A 26,488-nucleotide genomic window follows, 5' to 3' on the forward strand; every position below is an offset into this window, starting at 1 on the left:
TGTTATCCTGTATTTGTTTTGCTCCATATTTGTTTTACTCCATATCCTAAATTGGTGTTTTTCCCCTGTTAGTTTGTCTTCCCTGAGGTAAATTTAGTGGGCACTCATGGTGGGTTTCTTTTCTAAATCCCTTTTTGGTTGCTTGCTGTCTTTCAGAACCCCTTTTTAGTTGCTTGCTGTCTTTCAGAACTCCTTTTTAGTTGCTTGCTGTCTTTCAGAAACCCTTTTTGTTTTGGTTGTCTTAGTGATTTTTGTTAGTTTCCTTTCATGAGTGATGACATTTTGAGGTTGTCCTTTGGGAACGTGTGATATTTTACAAAGAATAAAAACACTTCATGACATTTTCTCAAAACCATCTTTATTCTCAACATCCAATTCACATTAAGTGCAAACATCGTCATAATCATGAGAATCCAAATTCATAATTATTATCTCTATTTTTTTGTGCAACTTGTCTTTTCTTCCAGGGCACCCAAGTCAAAGCACTCTGTCCAAAACATGTCATATTCAGACTTATTCTCATTCAATTACACTTACATCACACACTATAATTTCACTCTCTCCAAAGACTTGTTGTCCAATATTCCAGATAGCATTGATAAATGTTTACTACATCATGAACAACAAATTGTTGGTATTTATCTGCTTAGACAATAAGACATGAAAACACAAGTAAATAATTATGGGTTATTATTTTAACAGTGAGTGGATTTGCTTGGTTGATGTTGGTGATGCTGTCAGAAAACGTCTTTATTCAAATTGTCCAGCCCAATTTTGCAGTATGTATTGTTTTTTCCCCTGACAGTATATATAGAGTTCAAAGGAGGCTGGTGAGGGGAGGACAGTTCATAATAATGAATGATGAATAATGAGTAAATGGAATGGTATCAAAAACATTGAAACCAGATGTTTGATGTGTTTGAGACTATTCCATTGATTTTGTTCCAGCCATTTCTATGAGCCTGTCTTCCCCATTTAACATGCCACCAGCCACCACTGATAGAGTTCCATACATTAACCAACTGATATTTTGTCAAGGTGAAACTAACACTGCAATCTGTCTATGAATCATATAGTTCATGAAGTTCACATAGTTATGTCTAAACAAATGTAAAACAGTATGTCGTTGTGGTTTGCAAATGAAATTGAGGGAAAGATTGTTTTTCCCCGTTATTTACGTAAAACAGTATCATTTTCATAATATGCATACAATATCTGTAAAAAATTATGCAGTCTGAAAATATACATCCTTTTATCCTCTATAGTACTGTAAAATAGCTTCTTTTCTATTGGTGCAACATTTGTTGTTATTGGTTTGTAACAGAGTTAAGAGTGACCACTCTTACGAGAGATAATACCACACGGGCGCTTTAAGAAGTATCTTGTGGAATAAGGTGACATTCGGCAGAGTGCATGTTTGAGATTGACTACAGATGACTACAAATCACTTTGCATCGCAAATAACTACTCATTCTGTGCAGCCATTGCCTTTTTCAAACGGATAGCATCAAATATGCTGATTGTCACGACTCATTCTAGGGCCACTGACTTAGCCTGTGTCCCAGTTCAACTTGTGAACCAGGAAGTAATTGGACCCTGCGCCACTTCCTGTTTACAATTTCCCGTCTGTTTCTCTATGATTGTCTGTGCATTATTAACTGTGCAGTTTGTGTGAGTTGTGAGGTCCTAGTCATTCAAACACTGCAAAGTCTATTGCTTTATGAAAGGCATCACATTTACAGAGAAAACACAAGCTGCTTTGAGGAGTAGTTTGAAGCTTGGATAGTAATGCATGTATTTCTACACAAAGCTGCATTTTTTTGCAGTTGCAAACAAACCACAATATCATATTTTTTCCCCCCAAGAAAAATACAACCAAAATAAAGAGGAAAACTGACCAATAGCTGAAGAGTTTTTCAATCTGTCAGCTCTTTCTCTGTACCTTTTTCTCTGTATCTTTGATTTATTGTTATTGTTTTCATTAAAATCACGTGGCAGCTAGGGGTGTAATGGTTTACCAAACCCATGGTTCAGTTGGTATTGTGGTTTTGGGATCACGATTCGGTTCGGTTTTGGTACAGCGGGAAAATGAAATGCCAACAGTTTTTGTAGTAAATATTTGTTTATTTAATAAAATACAAAGTGTTGGTATTCCTGAATCCATATATGATCATGAGTCATATAACGCCTGATGAGAGCACCATCAGGAATAACAAACACTTTGTATTTTCTTAAATGAAAACGCGATTAACTCATCAACAACAACACTAAAATAAAGTGCAATATGCGCATGAAATCAATATGCAAACATGGCTCAGACATTGTATTTAGTGTTTTCTTACAAAGAGAAAAAGATGCACACTTGTGTGACTCTCATAAAGGGAGCGTGTCTGTAACAGGGAACTTCTCATGTTGAACTCCGGGGTAAAGTTATAGCCTGTAGCACTGGAGGTCCATCCATCTGTAGTAAGCGCAGTACAGGATGCACTTGCCAATTCATTGACGACGGCGACTTTAGCTTGCTTATATAAAGTGGACACTACCTGTTTGAGATTTAAGATTTATATGTTGATTACAGGGTGCACATAGGCTCTAGTTGTTTTATTGGAAAAACCTGAAATGTTTTTTTGCAGCTCCAATTTACTCGAGGCATACAATGCAGTTCACGGCCTTGCCTATCGGCTTAGTGTTTCATTGTTTTAATATATGCGGACCGAACCGTGCTCCCTGTACCGATTCCATACGTGTACCGTTACACCCCGAGTGGCAGCGATTCTCTCCTCTGTGGTCAACATAGGAAGGGTTTGACCCCCAGACTCCACCCACATGTCATTCATACAGGCATGAATCAGCCAATAAGCAAGTATCATAGAACCCACCAGTCCTTATAGGAGGGAGCATCATCACCATCATCACATACAGTAACTCTCATGTTGAGAATATAATATAACGCATGAACATCAATGAGTCAATAGTTCCCATGGGGTCTTGTGAGACATCAGGAGGAGGTTCTGCCTGCATCACAGCTCACAGTGTCTGTCTGGTCTGTCCATCTGGTCTGTCCATCTGGTCTGTCCATCTGGTCTGTCCGTCTGCAGCTCAGGAGCTACACTATTTCAATAACGTTCTGTTTCATGATGCGAGTCTACACTCTACAGCTTGAATGAGAGCCGGAAGCATGTTCTAGAAGAATGCTCGAAAAGAAGTCACTGATAGCCAATCAGGTCAGGTTAGAACATGTATCCTGGTTCATGGGAAACGATCCAATACAGTTGAATGAATTAGCTATTTTTTTGGCACTGCATGAGTAGCATCATTCAAAAAATAGATAGTTATAGAACGGCTTCAGTCTTTTTGCTGACTTCATGTCAAATTGTGCTTTTATATCTGTCCTGATCTTTTAGGTTTAACACAGAAGAGGAGAAACAAGACGTCTTTTAGATAGCTGTTTCTCTGTGGACGAGTTGTATAGTGTTGTGCCTTTCCATTGTTAGAAATGTGACCGGGTCTACTCATGTGGGAGCTTGTGGTGGGAATCATAGAAATATAATTAGAATAAGAATAGCTGCAGGTCCACCCATCCCATTACAGAACATTTACTTGAATGGGAATGCCTGTTCTACTATTTCTATTTCTATGGCGTGAAGGATGTGAGTACAGTCAGAGTGTATTTGAATGTTGCAGGATGGCAGCACTGAGCAGGTATAGATATACAGTTGAAGTTGTAAATATACATACACCTTAGCCAAATACATTTAAACTCGGTTTTTCACAATTCCTGACATTTAATCCTAGTAACAATTCCCTGTCTTAAGTCAGTTAGGATCACCACTTTATTTTAAGAATCTGAAATGTCAGAATAATAGTAGAGAGAATGATTTATTTCAGCTTTTATTTCTTTCATCACATTCCCAGTGGGTCAGAAGTTTACATACTCTCAATTAGTATTTGGTAGCATTGCCTTGACATTTTTTAACTTGGGTCAAACATTTTGGGTAGCCTTCCACACGCATCCCACAATAAGTTGGGTGAATTTTGTCCCATTCCTCCTGACAGAGCTGTGTAACTGAGTCATGTTTGTAGGCCTCCTTGCTCGCACATGCCTTTTCAGTTCTGCCCACAAATTTTCTAAAGGATTGAGGTCAGGACTTTGTGATGGCCACTTCAATACCTTGACTTTGTTGTCCTTAAGCCATTTTGCCAAAACTTTGGATGTATGCTTGGGGTCATTGTCCATTTGGAAGACCCATTTGCGACCAAGCTTGAACTTCCTGACTGATGTCTTGAGATGTTGCTTCAATATATCCACATAATTTTCCTCCCTCATGATGCCATTTTGTGAAGTGCACCAGTCCCTCCTGCAGCAAAGCACCCCCACAACATGATGCTGCCACCCCTGTGCTTCAAGGTTGGGATGGTGTTCTTCAGCTTGCAAGCCTCTGCCTTTTTCCTCCAAACATAACAATGATAATTACGGCCAAACAGTTCAATTTTTGATTCATCAGACCAGAGGACATTTCTCCAAAAAGTATGATGTTTGTCCCCATGTGCAGTTGCAAACCACCATTTTTTATGCCGGTTTCAGCTTCCTTGCTGAGCAGCCTTTCAGGTTATGTCGATATAGGACTCGTTTACTGTGGATATAGATACTTTTGTACCTGTTTCCTCCAGCATCTTCACAAGGTCCTTTGCTGTTCTTCTGGGATTGATTTGCACTTTTCGCACCAAAGTATGTCCATCTCTAGGAGACAGAACGTGTGTCCTTCCTGAGCGGTATGATGGCTGCATGGTCCCATGGTGTTTATACTTGCCTACTATTGTTTGTACAAATGAACCTGGTACTTTCAGGCTTTTGGAAATTGCTCCCAAGGATGAATCAGACTTGTGGAGGTCCACCATTTTTTTCCTGAGGGCTTGGCTGATATCTTTGGATTTTCCAATGATGTCAAGCAAAGAGGCATTGAGTTTAAAGGTATGCCTTGATATACATCCACAGGTACACCTCCAATTGAAATGATGTCAATTAGCCTATCAGAAGCTTCTAAAGCCATGACATAATTTTCTAGAATTTTCCAAGCTGTTTAAAGTCACAGTCAATATAGTGTATGTAAACTTCTGACCCACTGGAATTGTGATACAGTGAATTATAAGTGAAATAATCTGTCTGTAAACAATTGCTGGAAAAATGACTTGTGTCATGCACAAAGTAGTAGTCCTAACCGACTTGCCAAAACTATAGTTTGTTAACAAGAACTTTGTGGAGTGGTTGAAAAACAAGTTTTAATGACTCCAACCTAAGTGTATGTAAACTTCCGACTTCAACTGTAGCTCTCACAGAACACCAGCATCAGAAGGACACCTGTATGAAAGCTACTCCACATCCCTTGACTGGGGAAGTATCGTAGGAAGAGAATGCGAAATGGAAGGGAATAATGCTGGTTAGCTGGCTTCTGCTGTCTGTCACTGACCTTCTCAGTGTTGGTGGAGTCAGCATTCGGTATTAAAATGGACTAAAATGAAACACTACACGTTGCATGGTTTGTATGACTGACTGAACGAGCACCATCGACGACAGAAATTAGACTGTACAATTAACACAACAAAAACTTCTAGAGAAGTAACTGAGAAGTGAAACATTTACAAAATAAAAACCAAAAGAAAATGCTATTCACATGTACCCGCATCATAAGGGATGGTTCCATCCATAAGAACTAGGCTGAGAAGCTATAGGCTACACCTAAGGTATGGAATGAAGTGACTCAGTAGTGCTAATGAGAGTTCCAACGTGTCCCAAGACGCCTAGAGCCACTCTGAGGCCCACTGTCGTAGCCCCGGCCAGGCGCCCACGCACACACACACTCTGACACACACCTCGGCAGGGTGTGTGGGCCCGTCTGTCCGTCAATCCTCAAAAACCTCCAGGAAAAGTGGGGGGAAGAGTTCGTTGGGGCACTCCACCTTCATATGCAGGAAGCGGGAGGCGTGGCACGCCCCGATCATCCGCAGGTCCGTCACCTTCATCAGCAGCTTAGGCCAGAATTGCGCCACCTTGTGTTTGCGGTAGTTGATGTAATGTTCAAAGGCCAGAAGGAACTCCTCCTGACAGCGCTCAATACGCTCCACGCTGGTCAGCCCCGGACGATCTGGGGAGGGAGGGAGAGATAGACAGAAAGGAGAAAAGGATGAATATGGATGAGTTTCATACTGTACTGTATATTACTACTGTCACGTAGATAGAACAATTCTATACTAATTCAACCCAAATCTACAAACACGATCTCACTGGAGATAGAGACTATAACTCAACACTTGTATTAATTGGATAACCTGTAATCGGTCACTGGCTTGTTTCATTAGCACTACTAAGTCACTCCAGGGGTTGCATGTGTGATAGATTTACAGAACAACCGATTAATACAAGTATTGAGTTTTGAGTAAGTATGCTACAGAATTATTCGAACAAATACCAGATTGGCTCATGTTTGCCATTGATTTCACAACTCTAAAAGTCAATGCAGACGATCTGTGCATGTGGATATAATAGGAGATCGATGGCTTCACAGAACAGAGTGGCATCATCTTAGAGATGGAGGGAGGGAGATGTGTGGACCCTGCACAAAGTTATTGATTTTGAACGTCAAACCCCCGGACGGCCATTGTAGTCTCATCATTAGATGGTTTCCTTTCCTAGGGTGGGCTCTGTAATCCCTTATAATCACTACGTGAAAGATTGGCCTAATGGGTTTAAACAGACCTCTGGTGGAAGTTAACAGCAGTATTGACGTGTGACTGACTGTGGTTAATCACACATGAAAACAGGCTGGCACAGGAACTACACAGTTGCTCCCCTTTTTTCCCCCAGAACAGCCTCAATTCGTCGGGGCATGGACTCTACTATACAAGTTGAGACAAGCGATCCAAAAGATGCTGGCCCATGTTGACTCCAATGCTTCCCACAGTTGTGTCAAGTTGGTTGGATGTCCTTTGGGTGGTGGACCATTCTTGATACACAGGGGAAACTGTTGAGCTGAGCTTAAAAAAACCACCAGCGTTGCAGTTCTTGACAAACTCTGCAGAGATAGTTGTCCTTCTGGAAGGTTCTCCCATCTCCACAGAGGAACTCTGGAGCTCTGTCAGATTGACCATCGGGTTCTTGGTCACCTCCCTGACCAAGGCCCTTCTCCCCCGATTGCTCAGTTTGGCTGGGCGGCCTGCTCTAGGTATTGTCTTGGTGGTTCCACTGTGTTTTTGGGGACCTTCAATTCTGCTGAATTTTTTTGGTACCCTTCCTTATATCTGTGCCTTGACACAATCCTGTCTCGAAGCTCTACGGACAATTCCTTTGACCTCATGGCTTGGTTTTTGCTCTAACATGCACTGTCAACTGTGTGACCTTATATAGACAGGTGTGTGCCTTTCCAAATCATGTCCATTCAATTGAATTTACCACAGGTGGACTCCAATCAAGTTGTAGAAACATCTCAAGGATGATCAATGGAAACAGGATGCACCTGAGCTCAATTTCGAGTCTCATAGCAAAGGGTGTGAATACTTATGTAAATAAGGTATTTCTGTTTTATTTTTTAAAATATACATTTGCAAAGAAAATCTAAAAAACGGTTTTCACATTGACATTATGGGGCATTGTGTGTAGATTGATGAAAAAACAACAACATTTTTTCATACATTTTAGAATAAGGCTGTAACGTAACAAAATGTGCAAAAAGTCAAGAGTCTGAATACTTTCCGAATGCACTGTAAATATTTTGTCTTGCCCATTCATCCTCTGAATGGCACACATGCACAATGCATGTTTCAATCGTCTCAAGGCTTAAAAATCCTTCTTTAACCTACAACTGGGTTCACCTTTTCAGTCTACAGTATCTCATGGAAAGCGCAGGTGTTCCTAATGTTTTGTACACTAATTGTATATATTATACATATACATTTATTGTGTACAATTGAAGTGTATATCATAAAGAATACACATCTATAAGCACATCCATGTGTGTTCATAGATGTGTAATCTAAGTTTCATGATATACCGTTGTCATGACACTAGCCCTTTCAGTGAATTGGCTAGCAGAGATGTGAACAACCCCCCCTCTCTTGTTAAGGGGAGGGGCACTTTTACTGCTTTACAACCAGTCGTAGTTTCCTTTTAGAGACTTGTCTCCCTGACCATGCTGTATGGGAGAGAGAGGGTCACAGTAGAACAAAGGAACTCTCCCGCCAAATTCTACTACATCTCAGAATTTGAGAATTTAACAATATTCCTATTTTGGAGAATGTGTAAGCAGTCGGTGGAGAAGCCAGATAAGACCCGGTCCATTTTGTTTCATGTTTGTGACCTCATGAAAGACAATACAGCCACATTACTCAAACTCTGTTTATATAGGTTCCTCAGTTATGAGGCTTGCATCTAATTCTTGTATAAAATGTAAAGATTAAACTATTTGCGAAATGATGTAATATGATGTTAACCTTTAAAATGAGAGAATTGGCCTTCATTGTAAAGTTTAACTAAGTCAGTAGCCACGCCCAAATTAATAGACATTGGTTGGAAATGATGAACCAACCCCTTTTTCACTTTTGAATAAAAGCCTCCGTGACGAAAAGTCAACTCAGTTCCAAATTCCTTGAGGACTTGTCCTCACGTTTAAAAGGGCTAATTCTAATTTCAAATCTACAGACCAGGAAACGTGAGAGCTTGCTCCACACGTGAAATGGTATGAAATCTGAACTATTGATCACCTAACAAAGAAGTGCATACTAAACTAGCATATATCAGACTGCAGCTGAACATATGTGCAAATCTAGTACGAAAACACTGACTGACGAGGAAGCATCTCCAGATTGAGATGAACCTCTCAGACCACGTGAACCTCTCACTCGACGACCCGGGAATGGCGACCTCAACTGGGCAAACCAGCCTCACATCATCAGCTCAACTATCGAAGCCAGCTTCACGTAAATACAATGCATTGCTTTTCCGAATGAACGATCGTTGGCATATGTGGCATATGTATTTATGTGAGAATAGCTTCCCAGGTCCGATAGATACCCATGTTCCTTAGTCTTCCTTCCAAACCCCCCTTCTCTTTTCTCTGAATCTATTGTGTTATAACCAAACTGTTTTTGTTTAGTCCACTAGGGGCGGTATTTACTGTATAATGTTATTATGTATTGTATATTCTTTAATTGTTTAATTAGTTAGTAAATAAATAATTGAGGCAATTGGTGTATGGGTGATTCATAGTAAAGGCTAGGTTCGTGCAGATAGCCAATAATTTTACGACATTTGGAATGAGAACTGATGAGGTAATAATTCATTAATTAAAGACCGATCAGATATTAAAATATCTGAAGAGTTATATTCGGAAAATTATAACTTTATAATCTGAACATTTTCTGTGGTGCCCGACTTCCTCGTTAATTAAATTTTACATGATTAGTTTAATCACGTAACAATAATTACATATAGAGAATTGATTTGATAAAATAACAGTCTTCACATTTAATGACAAGTCTGAGACAGGACACCGTTAATGTAAAAATGTCTAGAATTACATACACACGGGACAGGGGTTAATATGGCGTGTTGTTCGACCAATCCTCTATCTGTTTGAACTCAGGGGCCTGCCGCTCTCTTTCTGTCTCACCTACAATGTATTCTACTTCCTACCTAATCTACTTTTAATGTACTTGTCATCATGCCAACTTGTTCAACATTGAAATGGCAGGTCATACCAAATTAAAATGAACAACAACACGATATAGAATATTAAAGAATACTCGTTTGAAAGTTTTGGAAGACTCTAATAGTTACGTTCAAATTCACCCAGTTTTTTTTAAAGGGGCACCTTTTAAAGGATATCTTTGAAATAACTATCCGTAAAAAAATAGATATCTTCTATATTGTCAGCTTACAAGTGGGTAAAACTGCTGCTGGACTGTGGCCCCTCAGTTTCAATGGCCATGACCCCCTTGCCCTTTAAAACGCTTTTGGAAGGTGACAAAACCCATAAGCCTGCGTCTAGCGAAAACAAGGGGCCGGATGTCTGGTAGTGTGGTAACGCAACAGATGTGTGTGTGGTAACGCAACAGGTGTGTGTGTGGTAACGCAACAGGTGTGTGTGTGGTAACGCAACAGGTGTGTGTGTGGTAACCCAACAGGTGTGTGTGTGTGGTAACGGAACAGGTGTGTGTGTGGTAACGCAACAGGTGTGTGTGTGGTAACGCAACAGGTGTGTGTGTGGTAACGCAACAGGTGTGTGTGTGGTAACGCAACAGGTGTGTGTGTGGTAACCCAACAGGTGTGTGTGTGTGGTAACGCAACAGGTGTGTGTGTGGTAACGCAACAGGTGTGTGTGTGGTAACGCAACAGGTGTGTGTGTGGTAACCCAACAGGTGTGTGTGTGTGGTAACGGAACAGGTGTGTGTGTGGTAACCCAACAGGTGTGTGTGTGGTAACGCAACAGGTGTGTGTGTGGTAACGCAACAGGTGTGTGTGTGGTAACGCAACAGGTGTGTGTGTGGGTCGGCAAGCATGTATCTTTCTCTCACCGGAGGACAGGAGGATGACGGCCTGTAGCAGAGCGACCTCAGAGTCGTCCAGGTGGAACGACGACAGCGACACGCCCAAATCAAAGATGGCATCCGACACTACACCCAGGCCTCCGTTCTTCAGCTGGCCGCGGGTCACGGCCATCTCCCCGTTAAGTGTCAGCGTCTCGCTCTCGGGGTCGTAGCGAACAGCCGCCCGTAAAGACATGATCTCCATGCAGCAGCCTTTCAATAGGATAATCTGGTCTTCACAAGGCAGCTGGGAGGAGAGACAAACACAGAAAGCAAACATTGTTATTGATTTTTTATTGATTTATTTGCACACGAATGATGAACGACTGATGTGATTGTAAGAATTAAAAGGAGCATGTGCAGGAGAGGTCAAAAGTCCAGAAATGATATTAGAACATTTATGTTGACATATATTAGTAGTGTTAGCATTTATAACAAACTGAACTCTGTACATCCCATACTAAATGCTTTTTTCCTTTGCTATTTTTGAAATTAATTTGAATTTCAGTTTAGTTTAAAATATTATTAATAATGTTGATTTAGTTTAGTTTACATGTTGAGACCATTTCTATTTCAGTTTTAGTATTAGTGAGTTTTTAAGGTATTTCATCATTTTTTAATATGAAAGACAAGTAGAAATATAGCACTAAGCCAAAACATAATTGACACAATTTCTATTTAACTATAAACTAAATAGTGAAATAATTTTACATTTAAAATGTTCTCTCATTTTAGTTTCTATTTGAGTAAAATTGCTTATGTTGAGTTTTAAACTTGAGTTTGTTTCCATTTAAGTTATAGTGTTTTAGAACCAATATATTTATTGACATTCTCTATGATAAGCAGGCGATCAATCATAAGAAAAGAGAACACAAATATAAAACATACATCCCCAATAAACATGGATAATATTTACATTTTACATTTGAGTTTCAATAAAGGAAATAGCTTTGCTTACGTACCTCACAGAACATAGGCAGCTTTTTGGCAAAGTCCACCACTCGGGTAATGGCGGGGGTGATAATTTTTGTAAACTGACTGAAGGCTTCAATGTCCACTTTGCTCCCTTCAGGTGCATTTATGACCGGTGCTTGGCCAATGTCCTCAGGCTGAAACGACAAGAGGTGGAGGGAGGACACGGCTCAGTGCATGTAAGGATGTCCAACAGGGACAGACTACTAAAAGACTTTAAGACACAGGGTGCAACTGAAATAGGGTGCACCCTATATAGTGCAGTACTTTCGAGCATAGGGCACTGGTTAAAAGTAGTGTGCTATCTAGGGAGGAGGGTTCAATTCAGATGCAGCTAGAAAGATCAGAAAACACAACACGGTCTCCTCTTTCTCCTCTAGGCATGACAGGTCAACGAGTAAAACAGCACGACATGAAAACAAAGTGGACAGCGTTTCCACTGTGACCGTTGTTCAGGAGGGAAAAGGAGGAAAGTTTGAGGGAAACTTAAACAGGAGGGGATTCTCAGGAAAGTTTGAGGGAAACTTAAGCAGGAGGGGATTCTCAGGAAAGTTTGAGGGAAACTTAAACAGGAGGGGATTCTCAGGAAAGTTTGAGGGAAACTTAAACAGGAGGGGATTCTCAGGAAAGTTTGAGGGAAACTTAAACAGGAGGGGATTCTCAGGAAAGTTTGAGGGAAACTTAAACAGGAGGGGATTCTCAGGAAAGTTTGAGGGAAACTTAAACAGGAGGGGATTCTCAGGAAAGTTTGAGGGAAACTTAAACAGGAGGGGATTCTCAAGCAAGTGCAAAGTGCAAGCCATTCATTTTCTCATCCTCAGTTGGCAGTGTCTTTGACTAGGGTTATCCACTGATACAGTATTATTATTTTTATAACATATTGAACTACTTTCCTTCTGACCAGAAGTGACATAAGAGTGATAGAGTAGAGGGAGCGCATAAGCAAAGAGCCCAGATTGAGTTGAGTTGAGTAGCAGAGGACAAAGCACTGTGTACAGCACCCCCCAGCTTCTGTTGGTTTGGTTGTAAATCAATATAAATATTGATGAAATAATAAAACACTCATTATTAATAATAATAATATCCCTTTAAGAGTCCTTCTCCCCTGTATGCCTTTCAACTGTCACAGCTAGCAGAGAACTATCTACATACTTTATGCACTTAAAGCTAGACTACACGGCAAAAGGTATGTGGACACCTGCTCATAGAACATCCCATTCCAAAACCAAGGGCATTAATATGGAGTTGGTCCCCCTCCTTTGCTGTTATAACAGCCTACACTCTTCTGGGAAGGCTTTTCATTAGATGTTGGAACATTGCTGCGGGGACATGCTTCCATTCAGCCACAAGAGCATTAGTGAGGTCTGGCACTGATGTTGGGCGATTAGGCCTGTCTCCCAAAGAACAGTTCTTGTGCTGACGTTGCTTCCAGAAGCAGTTTGGAACTCGTAGTGAGTGACCTCGTCAGCACTCGGCGGTCCTGTTCTGTGAGCTTGTGTGGCCTACCACTTCGTGGCTGAGCCATTGTTGCTCCTTGACGTTTCTACTTCACAATAACAGCACTTACAGTTGACCGGGGCAGCTCTAGCAGGGTAGAAGTTTGACGAACTGACTTGTTGGAAAGGTGGCATCCTATGACGATGCCACGTTGAAAGTCACTGAGCTCTTCAGTATGGCCATTCAAGTGCCAATGTTTGTCTATGGAGATTGCATTGCGGTGTGCTCTATTTTATACACCTGTCAGCAACGGGTCTAGCTGAAATAGCCAAATCCACTCATTTGAAGGGTGTCCACATACTTCTAGCAATGTAGTGTATATTGATCATTCAACAGAAGTGGTTCAAATTGCTGTCCCCAGTCAGAAAAACTATTTTAAAAAACAGATAAGTCTCCAAATGTAGGACACTTATTAACATCATGATCTATTCTAATTCATGCCAAGGCAATAACACACATATTGTTAAATTAATATAGTACAACATCTTTGTTGATATACTCATTTCTAGTGGGGGGTGGCTGTCCCCACCCTGGCTCCTAAAATGTATGTTTGAAAACAAAGTGCTTCATTATTTTTAAAATCTTTTTCACACTATTATTTCAATAGAACATATTGATTTGTTTTATTATTCAATTGAAAGATACTGCTACTTTATTGTAAAAAATCTTTCTCTAAAAAATGATTTCCCCACTTTGTATGTCACTACCGAAACACACATTAAAAGACTGTAGAATGAATGTGACTTAAGCCACATCCTTATAATCAGGAAATGGGATTGCATTCCTCTCCATCATAGCCACATGATGTGTCAATACCAAACATATAATATACAACAAATTGTATGTATTTGGGACAAAAATATACAGTAGCTATAATAACGTCAAAAACCGAAACAATTTGGTTCATTTTGGTATTGACATAATTGTTTTGGTAACTGACTCTTTATTGGTAATCCACTGTATGTATTTACATGTATTGAAAAAAACATCTGATAAGATAATCTACATTAAAGACATAGATAATTGTTCTTCCTGGAAGTCAAATGAATTGGACGAAACCAATTCTTCTCGCTTTAAATCAAGGACATACTATAGTAGCGAATTCGGGGGGTAGGCCCAACCGGGACTCGAACCGAGGTCCACCAACTGTCAAGCCAATACCTTAACCGTTACGCCAAGAGGTTAAAGTGTTGAGTTAAGGTTGCTACAATATGGTATACAGTGGACAAGGTCCTCAGCCTAATCCCTCCTGCCACAAAGGTTACACAGTTACATGTCCAAATCAGCCAAAGTGTGTACGGCACAGGCAGCTCAAATGTTAATTGATCTGACTGGTCAAAAGACCAATTCGTGAAATAAATTGCAGAATTTGGCTGCCTGTGTAAACGCAGCCACATGTGCGAGAAGCTTGGTCTGTGAATACAGGGAAACTTGTCCATGGGTCAGAGCCGGACATTGATGGTGAAATATGTCTCTAGATTACATTTAAAGGTTTTGAAAATCAGTTTAAAAATCTTGTTTTTACTATTTTGCACATTTTGTATTACATTTCTCAAATTAATATGTAACAGAAGGCTAATAAAAATGATCAATATGGTGCATGTTCTTTTTTTTTTACCCCAATTTGAATGAACCACTGTATTTTAACACTCGCCTATAATATAATAGCTAGCTATAGCAGTTGCGATTTGAGAAGTGTTTTGATAGTATTTAAACTCAGTATTATTTTTTGTCTACTAATTCTTACCTTGGTTTCCTTCACCCCCACTGCACTCTGGTCAGAAGTATAGAATAAATTACATGTTATTTCATTAAGTAGCATTGCTTCCTCGACCTGTTGGACAATCAACAGAGATTGTGAAGAACGTTTCAATGAGGAACCCGTGTCAAGCCAACTAAAAAAAAGAACACGTTTAAACTGAGGACAGGTAGATGACAGAAAAGTAAGTGCAGAGAGAGACAACAGGTGAGTAGTACACAAAATGCAAAGTGGAGTTTCCATGACAAGATTTAGGCTCAGGCTGAAGCATTTATGTTATACTTATAAACATATATTTAATTATAGGTATTCAGGTAAAACATTTTTGTAAACTTTTTTGTTTGGGGGGGTGGGGGTTACAAATTATACTGTTGTAAGTCAAGACTCACAAATGAGTTAATCAAAGCTGATATACAGTACCCTTCAAAAGTTTGGAAACACCTACTCATTCAAGGGTTTTTCTTTATTTTTACTATTTTCTACATTGGAGAATAGTAGCGAAGACATCAAAACTATGAAATAACACATATGTATTCATGTAGCAACCAAAAAAAGTGTTAAACAAATCAAAATATATTTATATTTGAGATTCTTCAAAGTAGCCATCCCTTGCCTTAATTTCAGCTTTGCACACGCTTGGCATTCTCTCAACCAGCTTCATGAGGTAGTTACCTGGAATGCATTTCAATTAACAGGTGTGCCTTGTTAAAAGTTAATTTGTGGAATTGCTTTCCTTCTTAATGTGTTTGAGCCAATCAGTTGTGTTGTGACAAGGTAGGGGTGGTATATAGAAGATAGCCCTATTTGGTAAAAGACCAAGTCCATATTATGGCAAAAACAGCTCAAATAAGCAAAGAGTAACGTAAGTCCATCATTACTTTAAGACATGAAGGTCAGTCAATCTGGAAAATTTCAAGAACTTTGAAAGTTTCTTCAAGTGCAGTCGTAAAAACCATCAAGCGCTATGATGAAACTGGCTCTCATGAGGACCGCCACAGGAAAGGAAGACCCCAAGTTACCTCTGCTGCAGAGGATAAGTTCATTAGAATAACTGCACCTCAGACTGCAGCCCAAATAAATTCTTCACAGAGTTCAAGTAACAAACACAGCTCAACATCAACTGTTCAGAGGAGACTGCGTGAATCAGGCCTTCATGGTTGAATTGCTGCAAAGAAACCACTACTAAAGGACATGAATAAGAAGAAGAGACTTGCTTGGGCCAAGAAACACGAGCAATGGACATTAGACCGGTGGAAATCTGTCCTTTGGTCTGATGAGTTAAAATTTGAGATTTTGGATTCTAACCGCCGTGTCTTTGTGAGACGCAGAGTAGGTGAACGGATGATCTCCGCATGTGTGGTTCCCACCGTGAAGCATGGAGGAGGAGGTGTGATGGTGCTTTACTGGTGACACTGTCTGTGATTTATTTAGAATTCAAGGCACACTTAACCAGCATGGCTACCACATCATTCTGCAGTGATACATCATCCCATCTGTTTGCGCTTAGTGGGACTATCATTTGTTTTTCAACAGGTCAATGACCCAAAACACACCTCCAGGCTGTGTAAGGGCTATTTGGCCAGGTAGAGTGTTGGAGTGCTGCATCAGATGACCTGGAGGGGATCAAGTTATTCATTCTCCACAATCACCCGACCTCAACCCAATTGAGATGGTTTGGGATGAGTTGGACGACAGAGTGAAGGAAAAACAGCCAACAAGTGCTCAGCATATGTGGGAAGCCCTTCAGGACTGTTGGAAAAGCATTCCAGATGAAGCTGGTTGAGAGAATGCCAAGAGTGTGCAAAGTTGTCATCAAGGCAAAGGGTGGCTACTTTGAAGATTCTAAAATCCAAAATATATTTAGATTTGTTTAACCCTTTTTTGTTACTACATGATTCCATATGTGTTATTTCATAGTTTTGATGTAGAAAATAGCAAAAATAAAGAAAAATGCTTGAATGAGTAGGTGTGTCCAAACTTTTGACTGGTACTGTACATTACGATAATATAGTATAATGTAATACTATAATACTAATATAATACCACATATTAATACAGTCTGCACAGGGACTACACATGAAAATGTGTTGTTTAGCTAAATCTTGAACTATTACTAATCCAAAATAAATACCTAAAATAAATGACAATTCTATACTTCTATACTGTATATGTGGCCTACTCAACAGTCTATAGTCCAGGCCTTGTGTAATCTCTACATGGAAACTCCAGGATAGAGTCAAAGAAACTGAGACAGACTTCAATCTGCAGAGGACGATTAGACTTTATGGAAAATAAAATAATTTGGTTAAAATGTGAGGAGGGAAATTATAAAAGTAGTACTGCTCAACACACAGTGAGAGAGAGGAAGAGAGAGAAAGAGAGAGGAAGCGAGAGAGATAGAAAGAAACAGTTATTCATTTTTAGTATTTGTTTAGATTATTAAAGAACACTGCTTTAAAGGGGAGAGAAAGAAGAAAACAAGAGGAATGGATTGTTCCGTTTTAAGTTAATGTCTGCTGCGTTGAGGAACACACTTTCTCCAGCGTCCAGCTAATTCTCCCCATTCTACAAGGAGATACAAAAAACATGGACATATTAACGTTGGGAACAGTGGTGGGTTGGGGATGGGATGGGAGGTAGGGAAGGGGACAAGAGAGGGATTGTGGGAACTGGGAATGTTTCACAGAACAGACATGGTTGGTTAGACGCTGTCAGCCACGGAGGAGACGTCTCACCAAGAACTTGCGTTTCTGTTTCCAGTGGTTGCCCTGGGCGTTAGTTGACATGTGGGCCTCGGTGACCATGCGAATCAGGTCCCACTCCTCCTGGGACGGCTCAGGCCGGTCCCACACCGTTTTCTGGAGCTCATCCTTCCGCCGCCGCTCACGGTTCTCCTCGATCAACTTCCGCTTGGCGAGCCGCTTGCTGTCGTCCAGCACCACTGGGAGGGAGTGGTGGAGGTGTAGAGGATGGGAGGGAGAGGTGGAGGTGTAGAGGATGGGAGGGAGTGGTGGAGGTGTAGAAGATGGGAGGGAGTGGTGGAGGTGTAGAGGATGGGAGGGAGTGGTGGAGGTGTAGAGGATGGGAGGGAGTGGTGGAGGTGTAGAGGATGGGAGGGAGATGTGGAGGTGTAGAGGATGGGAGATGGGAGGTGGAGGATGGGAGGGAGTGTAGAAGATGGGAGGGAGTGGTGGAGGTGTAGAGGATGGGAGGGAGTGGTGGAGGTGTAGAGGATGGGAGGGAGTGGTGGAGGTGTAGAGGATGGGAGGGAGTGGTGGAGGTGTAGAGGATGGGAGGGAGAGGTGGAGGTGTAGAGGATGGGAGGGAGGGAGGGGTGGAGGTGTAGAGGATGGGAGGGAGTGGTGGAGGTGTAGAGGATGGGAGGGAGTGGTGGAGGTGTAGAGGATGGGAGGGAGTGGTGGAGGTGTAGAGGATGGGAGGGAGTGGTGGAGGTGTAGAGGATGGGAGGGAGTGGTGGAGGTGTAGAGGATGGGAGGGAGTGGTGGAGGTGTAGCGATGGGAGGGAGTGGTGGAGGTGTAGAGGATGGGAGAGAGTGGTGGAGGTGTAGAGGATGGGAGGGAGTGGTGGAGGTGTAGAGGATGGGAGGGAGTGGTGGAGGTGTAGAGGATGGGAGGGAGTGGTGGAGGTGTAGAGGATGGGAGGGAGTGGTGGAGGTGTAGAGGATGGGAGGGAGTGGTGGAGGTGTAGAGGATGGGAGGGAGTGGTGGAGGTGTAGAGGATGGGAGGGAGTGGTGGAGGTGTAGAGGATGGGAGGGGGTGGAGGAGGAGGTGTTAGGGATTAGGGGGAAGGGTGAAGTGGTAGGGCGAGAGAGGGTCAAAGAAGGAAGCAAGGAGTCACGTACAGCGAGGGGATTGAGAGGGAGGGGATCAAGCGCACAAAGATAGCATCCATCATTAAAAACATGATCTGTCAATAGATAAATAATAATACAAATCTGATAACAGAAGTAAAAACAGAGAAAGCATGATAGAAATTGCACAATAAAACAAGAATGAAGAAGAGTATTTGTAAAGAGTAATGAATGAGGCAGTCTATTCCTGTTATGAGGAGTCAGGACATTAGTTCTCCTCATCTCTGTACTCTGAAATAGGTAGGTTAAGCAGCTCTCCGTGATGAGCCACCTCGCAGGCCAAGCGTGATTATCAAGTTCAGTTAACAGATCTCTCAGGTAGATTGGAGCATATTTATTGAGACACATTTTTAGAGCAATCAGAACTAGTGCTAGTTAGTTCATTTGTTAAATCCGTTTTTTCCCCAGCTGCCATAGTGGTGGTAGTGAATGTCCTCTCAATTAAATATGAACGCTACATTATTATAATTGTATTATACATCTCACTCTAGAAGAAGGAACAGTCTCTCTAAAGGTATTCTGGGGAACTAAACTAAGCAGAATACTACTTACAGTCTGTTGCCATGCCGACAGCGATGCACTTCTTGAAGCGGCATTCCTGGCACTGGTTCCTGGTCACCTTATCGATGACGCACTTTGCCTCGTACTTACAAGCGTACGTCGGGTTCAGGTTCTTCTGGATCGTCCGCCGGAAGAAACCCTTTGGGAAAAAAGATAAATGAAATGTTTGAAAGGGAATTTCCGGAACACAATGATGTAAAAAATGATATTTCATTGAATTTTTCCTTTTTGATGGATACTGCTGAAACCATGTCAGAGAGTTAAGTGTTGGTATTATTACATCTGTTACTAATACATATGTCCAGTGTTGGTATTACCTTGCATCCTTCACAGGTGATACAGCGATAGTGATATCCTGTAGCTTTATCCCCACATACTACACATAACTCGTCCTTGTCCAGGTAACTGGGGATGTACCCTAACAAGACAGAAAGAAATCAAACGTAAACACATCATATAGGGAAAGTTGTACAACTGAAATGTGTCTCCACATTTAACCCAACCCCTCTGAATCAGAGGAGTGCCAAAATCAATATTCACGTCTTCGGGGCGCAGGGAACAGTGGGTTAACTGCCTCGCTCAGGTGTAGAACGACAGATTTTTACCTTGTCAGCCCCAGGGATTCGATCCAGCAACCTTTCGGTCACTGGCCCAATGCTCTAACCACTAGGCTACCTGCCGCCCCATATAGGCCAGTGACGATCCGTTAACAGGGACACAACTATACTTATGTTGGATACAAACAGCATTCAGAAACAACCAATTATGTATGCTAGGAACGCCTGTATCGTTACCAGACAGATTTCCCTGTGGGACAATAAAGTACTCATTTACTACTGTCTGACCACAAGCAGACCACTGAACATGATCTTTGTAGACACAGCAACTTAGAAACAAAGAGGTGATTTCCACCAGATGTGTTTAACATCATTAATTTCAACACAAAGTTCTCCAAAAGGGCCTAAAGTGTGTAGCACTAAGAAGGTAAGAAGCAGAGGTAACAAGAGTTTAAAAGGTAGGGTCAGTGAGGGCAAGGCTGGGGGCTTAGCCCACTGAGAGAGGTGATCCAGCCCGGACACACGAGCAGGGTGGCATGCAGGGGGGGCGTCAGACTGCGGGAGGGGAGGGGGGTAGGAGGAGAGGAGGAGGGTGGGGGCAGAGGTCAATAAATGATCAATACGAGTCGAGGGGAGTCAGGGCCAAGCCATCAACCAGCAAGCTCCAGCCTTCTGTTACCCTGTCTGTAGTCTTGCTCCCTGTACCAGCAATCAATACACACACACACACACACACACACACACAAAAGCACAAAATGCAACAGGTTCTCTGGCTCCAGGTCAGTTCTGGCACGGTATGACACCTTAGGTCAACTTGGATTTACTCTAGTCCAAACTAAAGCCTGATCAAAGGAGCTCAGGTTGTCAACACAATTAATACCCACCCGTGAATTTAATAGCAAACCATTATGATAGACGCTAAGAACACTGTTCAGGACAATCAAATGCAGAGACATATTGACCATACAGAAGTTTGCCAAAAAGTATTTTCAAAGTCCATCGTCTTGTAATATGTTGGCGGTCTGAATTTGCCTTTAAACTTTAAGAGGTCTTAGTTTGAAAGTGAATACATAGTTCAATGTACATAACTACAAACGGTCCCTAATAGGTTGACTTATCAACCTAGAAACTCACAGTACTCAGTGTTTAGGTGTTAATAAACATGTAGTATCAGAATCACTATGATTATAGTGTATCAAAAGTCACTACGATATTATATAAACACATACGAGCAAGGTACAACACTGAAACGGTTTGCAATGAGATAAATCACTGTTCAAGCCAAACTAGATTAGCATACATCAAATACCAACAATATCAGGTCAGATTTTGTCCTTCATCAACAGGACATATTGGTGCACCTGTCGCACGTCTCTACACATGCATTCCAACACAAGCTGTCAGGATGGCACCCCATCACGCCACCGGGTTAGTCCCTACCTTTCAGTTTGTCATGCCATCACAATAATCCCTAGTACTTCCCGGTTCTAGAGCCAGAAGTACTGCTCCCAAGTCCCAACTCCCTACCTTTCTTGTTGACCTCTTGCATCCACTGCATGTGGGAGAAGTCAGGCTTCCCCTCAGAATAGTAGTCGGGCTGGTGGTTGTAGTGGCTGAGAGGCACTTCCATGGTGCAGTATTCACTTTTGAACACGGGGTTGGGTCCTGGGTAGGAGCAGGCATAGGGCTGGCTGGGGGGCCAAGCCTGCTCCATGCAGGGAGGGTGGATCTGGTGCATGGGTTGGGGCTCACAGTGCCCGTAACCCCCGGGACCATCACCTCCATACATGCAGTACTCCCCACCGCCCTGCATCGGGTAGCCACCGCCCACGCCATGAGGCATCTCATACATGTCAGGCATGCAGTAGTTCATGATGGCCAACGACTGCACCGAAGGCAGGTAGGCTCATACAAAAGGCTGATGAAGGCCAAAAAAAAGAAAAGAAAAGAAGCCTGGAGACAATGTTACGTATCAACTCAGAGCTAAGCCTAATTAATTCAGCGTTATGTTAAATTACTCCAGATAAATAATGAAACGATTGATACGGATATGATAACAAACTGGTGTACGGAGCAGGTAGGGGCTATGTTGGTAGAATGAGTCTTATATACCGAGACCTTGGGCCCACCCCTACAGTACAACCCCTAGCACGTACTCGCCCGGCTCCACCCCACCGCACAGCGCCCTACCAGCCGACTGTGGCAGGAGCTTTATGACGACGTGAGATTTCTAATCTGACTCTGTAAATCCCAGGAGTGTAACAGACAGACAGCAACAAGATGGTGATGTTCTCGCCAGATTAAAGCCTTGATTGATGTGCCTCACCAACCACCATCACCTAGTCATAGACATATGGTGCCGTGCCGCTGGCAGAAGTTAAAAAACAAACAAAGACAGTACAAAATAACAAAAGAAAAGTCATCCCAAATACTTCTCTGGCATAAGAGTATGAATAAGTAGTAGCGGACAGTCTCGGAGAAGTTTAGTTTGGTTTGGTTCGTCAACACTCGGTGAGTCAATTCAATTTAACACTTAGATCTGGATGATGAACAATATCGTGCACATTACATTAGAGTTCAAATCTCAGAATAATCGGGTTTAGCCTGCTTAGGCCTATTTCAGTGATTTATGTCGCACACAAACTCAGAACACCTGTCTTCAATTCACATCAATCAACATGAATCCCACGTAATCCCAACATTTTCACTGGTAATAAAGTAAAACTTAGACTTCACTTCAGACTAGGATAGAATAGAATAGCTCATTTACAAGGGTTAAGTTATACCAACATTGCCATAAAATGAAGACCACCACACTGTAATCCATGATGGACAACACAACCCAGCTAAAAACAACTTGCTTACTAGTAGGTCAGTGAAACATCAGAAACTTCTATAACTCATTAGAAACCCCTGCATACCCCGAATGACTGATTATAACCCGTTCACAAGTGTATTACAATGATAATATTAGAGCAGCTAAGTGCAATGGTTCAAGATCATATACAATTATCAAATGTTGCAATTGTAAATGAGAACTTGTTCTCAACTTGCCTACCTGGTTAAATAAAGGTGAAATATTTTTTTTTTTAAATAAAAATAAATGGAATACTGAAGTTATATTCTTCTGGTGTTGATTGCATATTACTTTCTTATTTGAGTCAGAATATAAGAAAGAAACCAAATGTTTAATTCTCTGATACTCTGGTATAGTTTGATCAACAGGTTGAATTTCAATGGGAGGCGCCATGTGCCAAACCACCTTATTGTATGTTAATCTTCAGACATTCAGCCATATTGATTATGGTATTGATTATGGTTCACAGGATAAGCCTTATGGCAGAGGGGAAGGCGGTACCGATATTTTCTAATTGGACAATCAAAGTAGATGGACTAACTAAGTACAAACATATGCTTGATCACACTTAAGGTTATTTTCTTGCTAAGATATGATTGGCTAAACTTTATGAGATCTTTGAAACACACTACATGTTACTTAATAAAGTTCCCAAAATAATAATAAAGTAATAATAACAATGTCCAAATAAATATATCAGAGTTTCAAGTAGTGATGGATCATTTGATATTATTCAGTTTAACAATTGAAAAAGTTTTTAGTTAATATCAGGTCTAGTGGACACAATTGCTAGAGGTCTACAAGTGAATAATAAGATATATATTTTATGGATTTCAAATTGAAAGAAGAAATACATTTAATATCAATTCTGTCCAAACAAGTCAGCCATAAAAAAACCAACACCAAATAGCTATAGTATTGTTCCACATTACTAACCATTAGTTGATCAATGACCACCAAGCATCCTGGCCTACGTAATACCAATAGCATATACAGTGGGTCTACAGAGAGATGCTAAGTATTCTGCTGTTCACCTTTTACACGCACATGGTTTCTTTTAGAAGTCAATCGAGTTTTAAATCTTAAAGATACAGTAGTTTCCCCAAAAGGTTCATTGTTTATATGAATAAATAATCTACCATTATATTAATCAAAAATTGTCTCGTACTTTTAGAATTCACAAAGATGGCCGCTACACATTTCATTTATTTTGTTCCTGATGTTTTGTGTGTAAATGTTTATATCCAGCGAGGATTGTGTATTTGTCTTTATCGCACCCAATTAACCAACCAATCAGTTAACCGACGTTTGATATAGGAATACTTACCTGCAGTGGCATCACACACCAACGTTCATGTAACTGACAAAACAACGGAAACAGCGAAATAAATGAAGGATACAAAGGGATACAAGGAAAGCAGGTGATTCCACAGTTGTGCTTCCTGAGTTAATTAAGCAAATATTTCAATATTTAATTAGGTGTACATTTTGCAGATATTCTAATAATTGATCAATCAATGGCCATGCTCTTATTGATAGCTCTTACAGTTTTTTTTCAATTGCTAACAAGCGTCGCTCAATACCGAAGCCACTTTTTCCAAACTCTTCACACAGTCTGCATTACCAACATGCATCTTGGCCAAACAGTTCATCTCACCTCCAAAACTCACCCAAACCACCAAAACACTTTATACATGTCTCAAAATAAGCTTGTTCGACCAGAACACTGGCAACAATTCTCACTTAGAAAGCATACATTGTCACTCATAACACACTGACCTAAAAAACACTAACATGGAGCATTACTTAAATGATGAACTTTTTCTCTTTGAAGTTTGAATGATTTTCACATCATTATAGAATAAGAATAACACCTTTTCACTTTATTGACTGTACTGAAGTACATGTAACAACAATGAATCAGAAATGCAGCATTCTGCTTCAATAGCCTTTATTTTTTCTATATCTTTGCATATAGTAATTTACTTGTGAAAAATAAAAAGTTGAAACAAAAAAACAATTCCTGAAATTCCAGGGCTGCAATAAAAACATTTTAAAAACATCATCAACATGTATAATATAATCACTCATACTGTACAGTACTGTGAGGGTTCTAGTTCTCATCAACATGTATAGTATAATCACTCATACTGTACAGTACTGTGAGGGTTCTAGTTCTCATCAACATGTATAATATAATCACTCATACTGTACAGTACTGTGAGGGTTCTAGTTCTCATCAACATGTATAGTATAATCACTCATACTGTACAGTACTGTGAGGGTTCTAGTTCTCATCAACATGTATAGTATAATCACTCATACTGTACAGTACTGTGAGGGTTCTAGTTCTCATCAACATGTATAATATAACACTCCTACTGCACGGTACTGTGAGGGTTCTAGTTCTCATCAACATGTATAGTATAATCACTCATACTGTACAGTACTGTGAGGGTTCTAGTTCTCATCAACATGTATAGTATAATCACTCATACTGTACAGTACTGTGAGGGTTCTAGTTCTCATCAACATGTATAGTATAATCACTCATACTGTACAGTACTGTGAGGGTTCTAGTTCTCATCAACATGTGTAGTATAATCACTCATACTGTACAGTACTGTGAGGGTTCTAGTTCTCATCAACATGTGTAGTGTAACACTCATACTGTACAGTACTGTGAGGGTTCTAGTTCTCATCAACATGTATAGTATAATCACTCATACTGTACAGTACTGTGAGGGTTCTAGTTCTCATCAACATGTATAGTATAATCACTCATACTGTACAGTACTGTGAGGGTTCTAGTTCTCATCAACATGTATAGTATAATAACTCACACTGTACAGTACTGTGAGGGTTCTAGTTCTCATCAACATGTGTAGTATAATCACTCATACTGTACAGTACTGTGAGGGTTCTAGTTCTCATCAACATGTGTTATATAATCACTCATACTGTACAGTACTGTGAGGGTTCTAGTTCTCATCAACATGTATAGTATAATCACTCATACTGTACAGTACTGTGAGGGTTCTAGTTCTCATCAACATGTGTAGTATAATCACTCATACTGTACAGTACTGTGAGGGTTCTAGTTCTCATCAACATGTATAGTATAATCACTCATACTGTACAGTACTGTGAGGGTTCTAGTTCTCATCAACATGTATAGTATAATCACTCATACTGTACAGTACTGTGAGGGTTCTAGTTCTCATCAACATGTCTAGTATAACACTCATACTGTACAGTACTGTGAGGGTTCTAGTTCTCATCAACATGTATAGTATAATCACTCATACTGTACAGTACTGTGAGGGTTCTAGTTCTCATCAACATGTATAGTATAATCACTCATACTGTACAGTACTGTGAGGGTTCTAGTTCTCATCAACATGTATAGTATAATCACTCATACTGTACAGTACTGTGAGGGTTCTAGTTCTCATCAACATGTGTAGTATAATCACTCATACTGTACAGTACTGTGAGGGTTCTAGTTCTCATCAACATGTGTAGTGTAACACTCATACTGTACAGTACTGTGAGGGTTCTAGTTCTCATCAACATGTATAGTATAATCACTCATACTGTACAGTACTGTGAGGGTTCTAGTTCTCATCAACATGTATAGTATAATCACTCATACTGTACAGTACTGTGAGGGTTCTAGTTCTCATCAACATGTATAGTATAATCACTCATACTGTACAGTACTGTGAGGGTTCTAGTTCTCATCAACATGTATAATATAACACTCCTACTGCACGGTACTGTGAGGGTTCTAGTTCTCATCAACATGTATAGTATAATCACTCATACTGTACA

The 26,488-nt window shown here is 40.7% G+C and overlaps 1 protein-coding gene across 7 annotated transcripts in view; it reads right to left on the reverse strand.

Annotated features, from left to right (window-relative positions):
- Nucleotides 1-336: 336 nt before the first annotated feature.
- The window catches only part of LOC115128564 (thyroid hormone receptor beta), a 166,979-nt gene continuing 140,827 nt past the window's right edge, over nucleotides 337-26,488 (reverse strand). For 4 of the 7 annotated variants that reach the window (XM_029658494.2, XM_065017809.1, XM_029658495.2 and 1 more), the window contains exons 6-12: nucleotides 19,558-19,658; nucleotides 19,232-19,379; nucleotides 17,542-17,747; nucleotides 14,795-14,821; nucleotides 11,541-11,687; nucleotides 10,567-10,825; nucleotides 337-6,143 (exon numbers count right to left, since the gene is read on the reverse strand). In XM_029658494.2, the coding sequence (XP_029514354.1) occupies nucleotides 5,902-6,143; nucleotides 10,567-10,825; nucleotides 11,541-11,687; nucleotides 14,795-14,821; nucleotides 17,542-17,747; nucleotides 19,232-19,379; nucleotides 19,558-19,658 (1,130 nt within the window). In that variant the 3' untranslated portion in view covers nucleotides 337-5,901. Of the gene's footprint in view, nucleotides 6,144-10,566; nucleotides 10,826-11,540; nucleotides 11,688-14,794; nucleotides 14,822-17,541; nucleotides 17,748-19,231; nucleotides 19,380-19,557; nucleotides 19,659-21,324; nucleotides 21,716-26,488 lie in introns of those variants that run through there. The other 3 variants (XM_065017806.1, XM_065017807.1, XM_029658496.2) reach the window with 3 other exon arrangements.

Source organism: Oncorhynchus nerka, linkage group LG4 (genome assembly GCF_034236695.1).
Source record: "Oncorhynchus nerka isolate Pitt River linkage group LG4, Oner_Uvic_2.0, whole genome shotgun sequence".
NCBI classification, from domain to species: Eukaryota; Metazoa; Chordata; class Actinopteri; order Salmoniformes; family Salmonidae; genus Oncorhynchus; species Oncorhynchus nerka.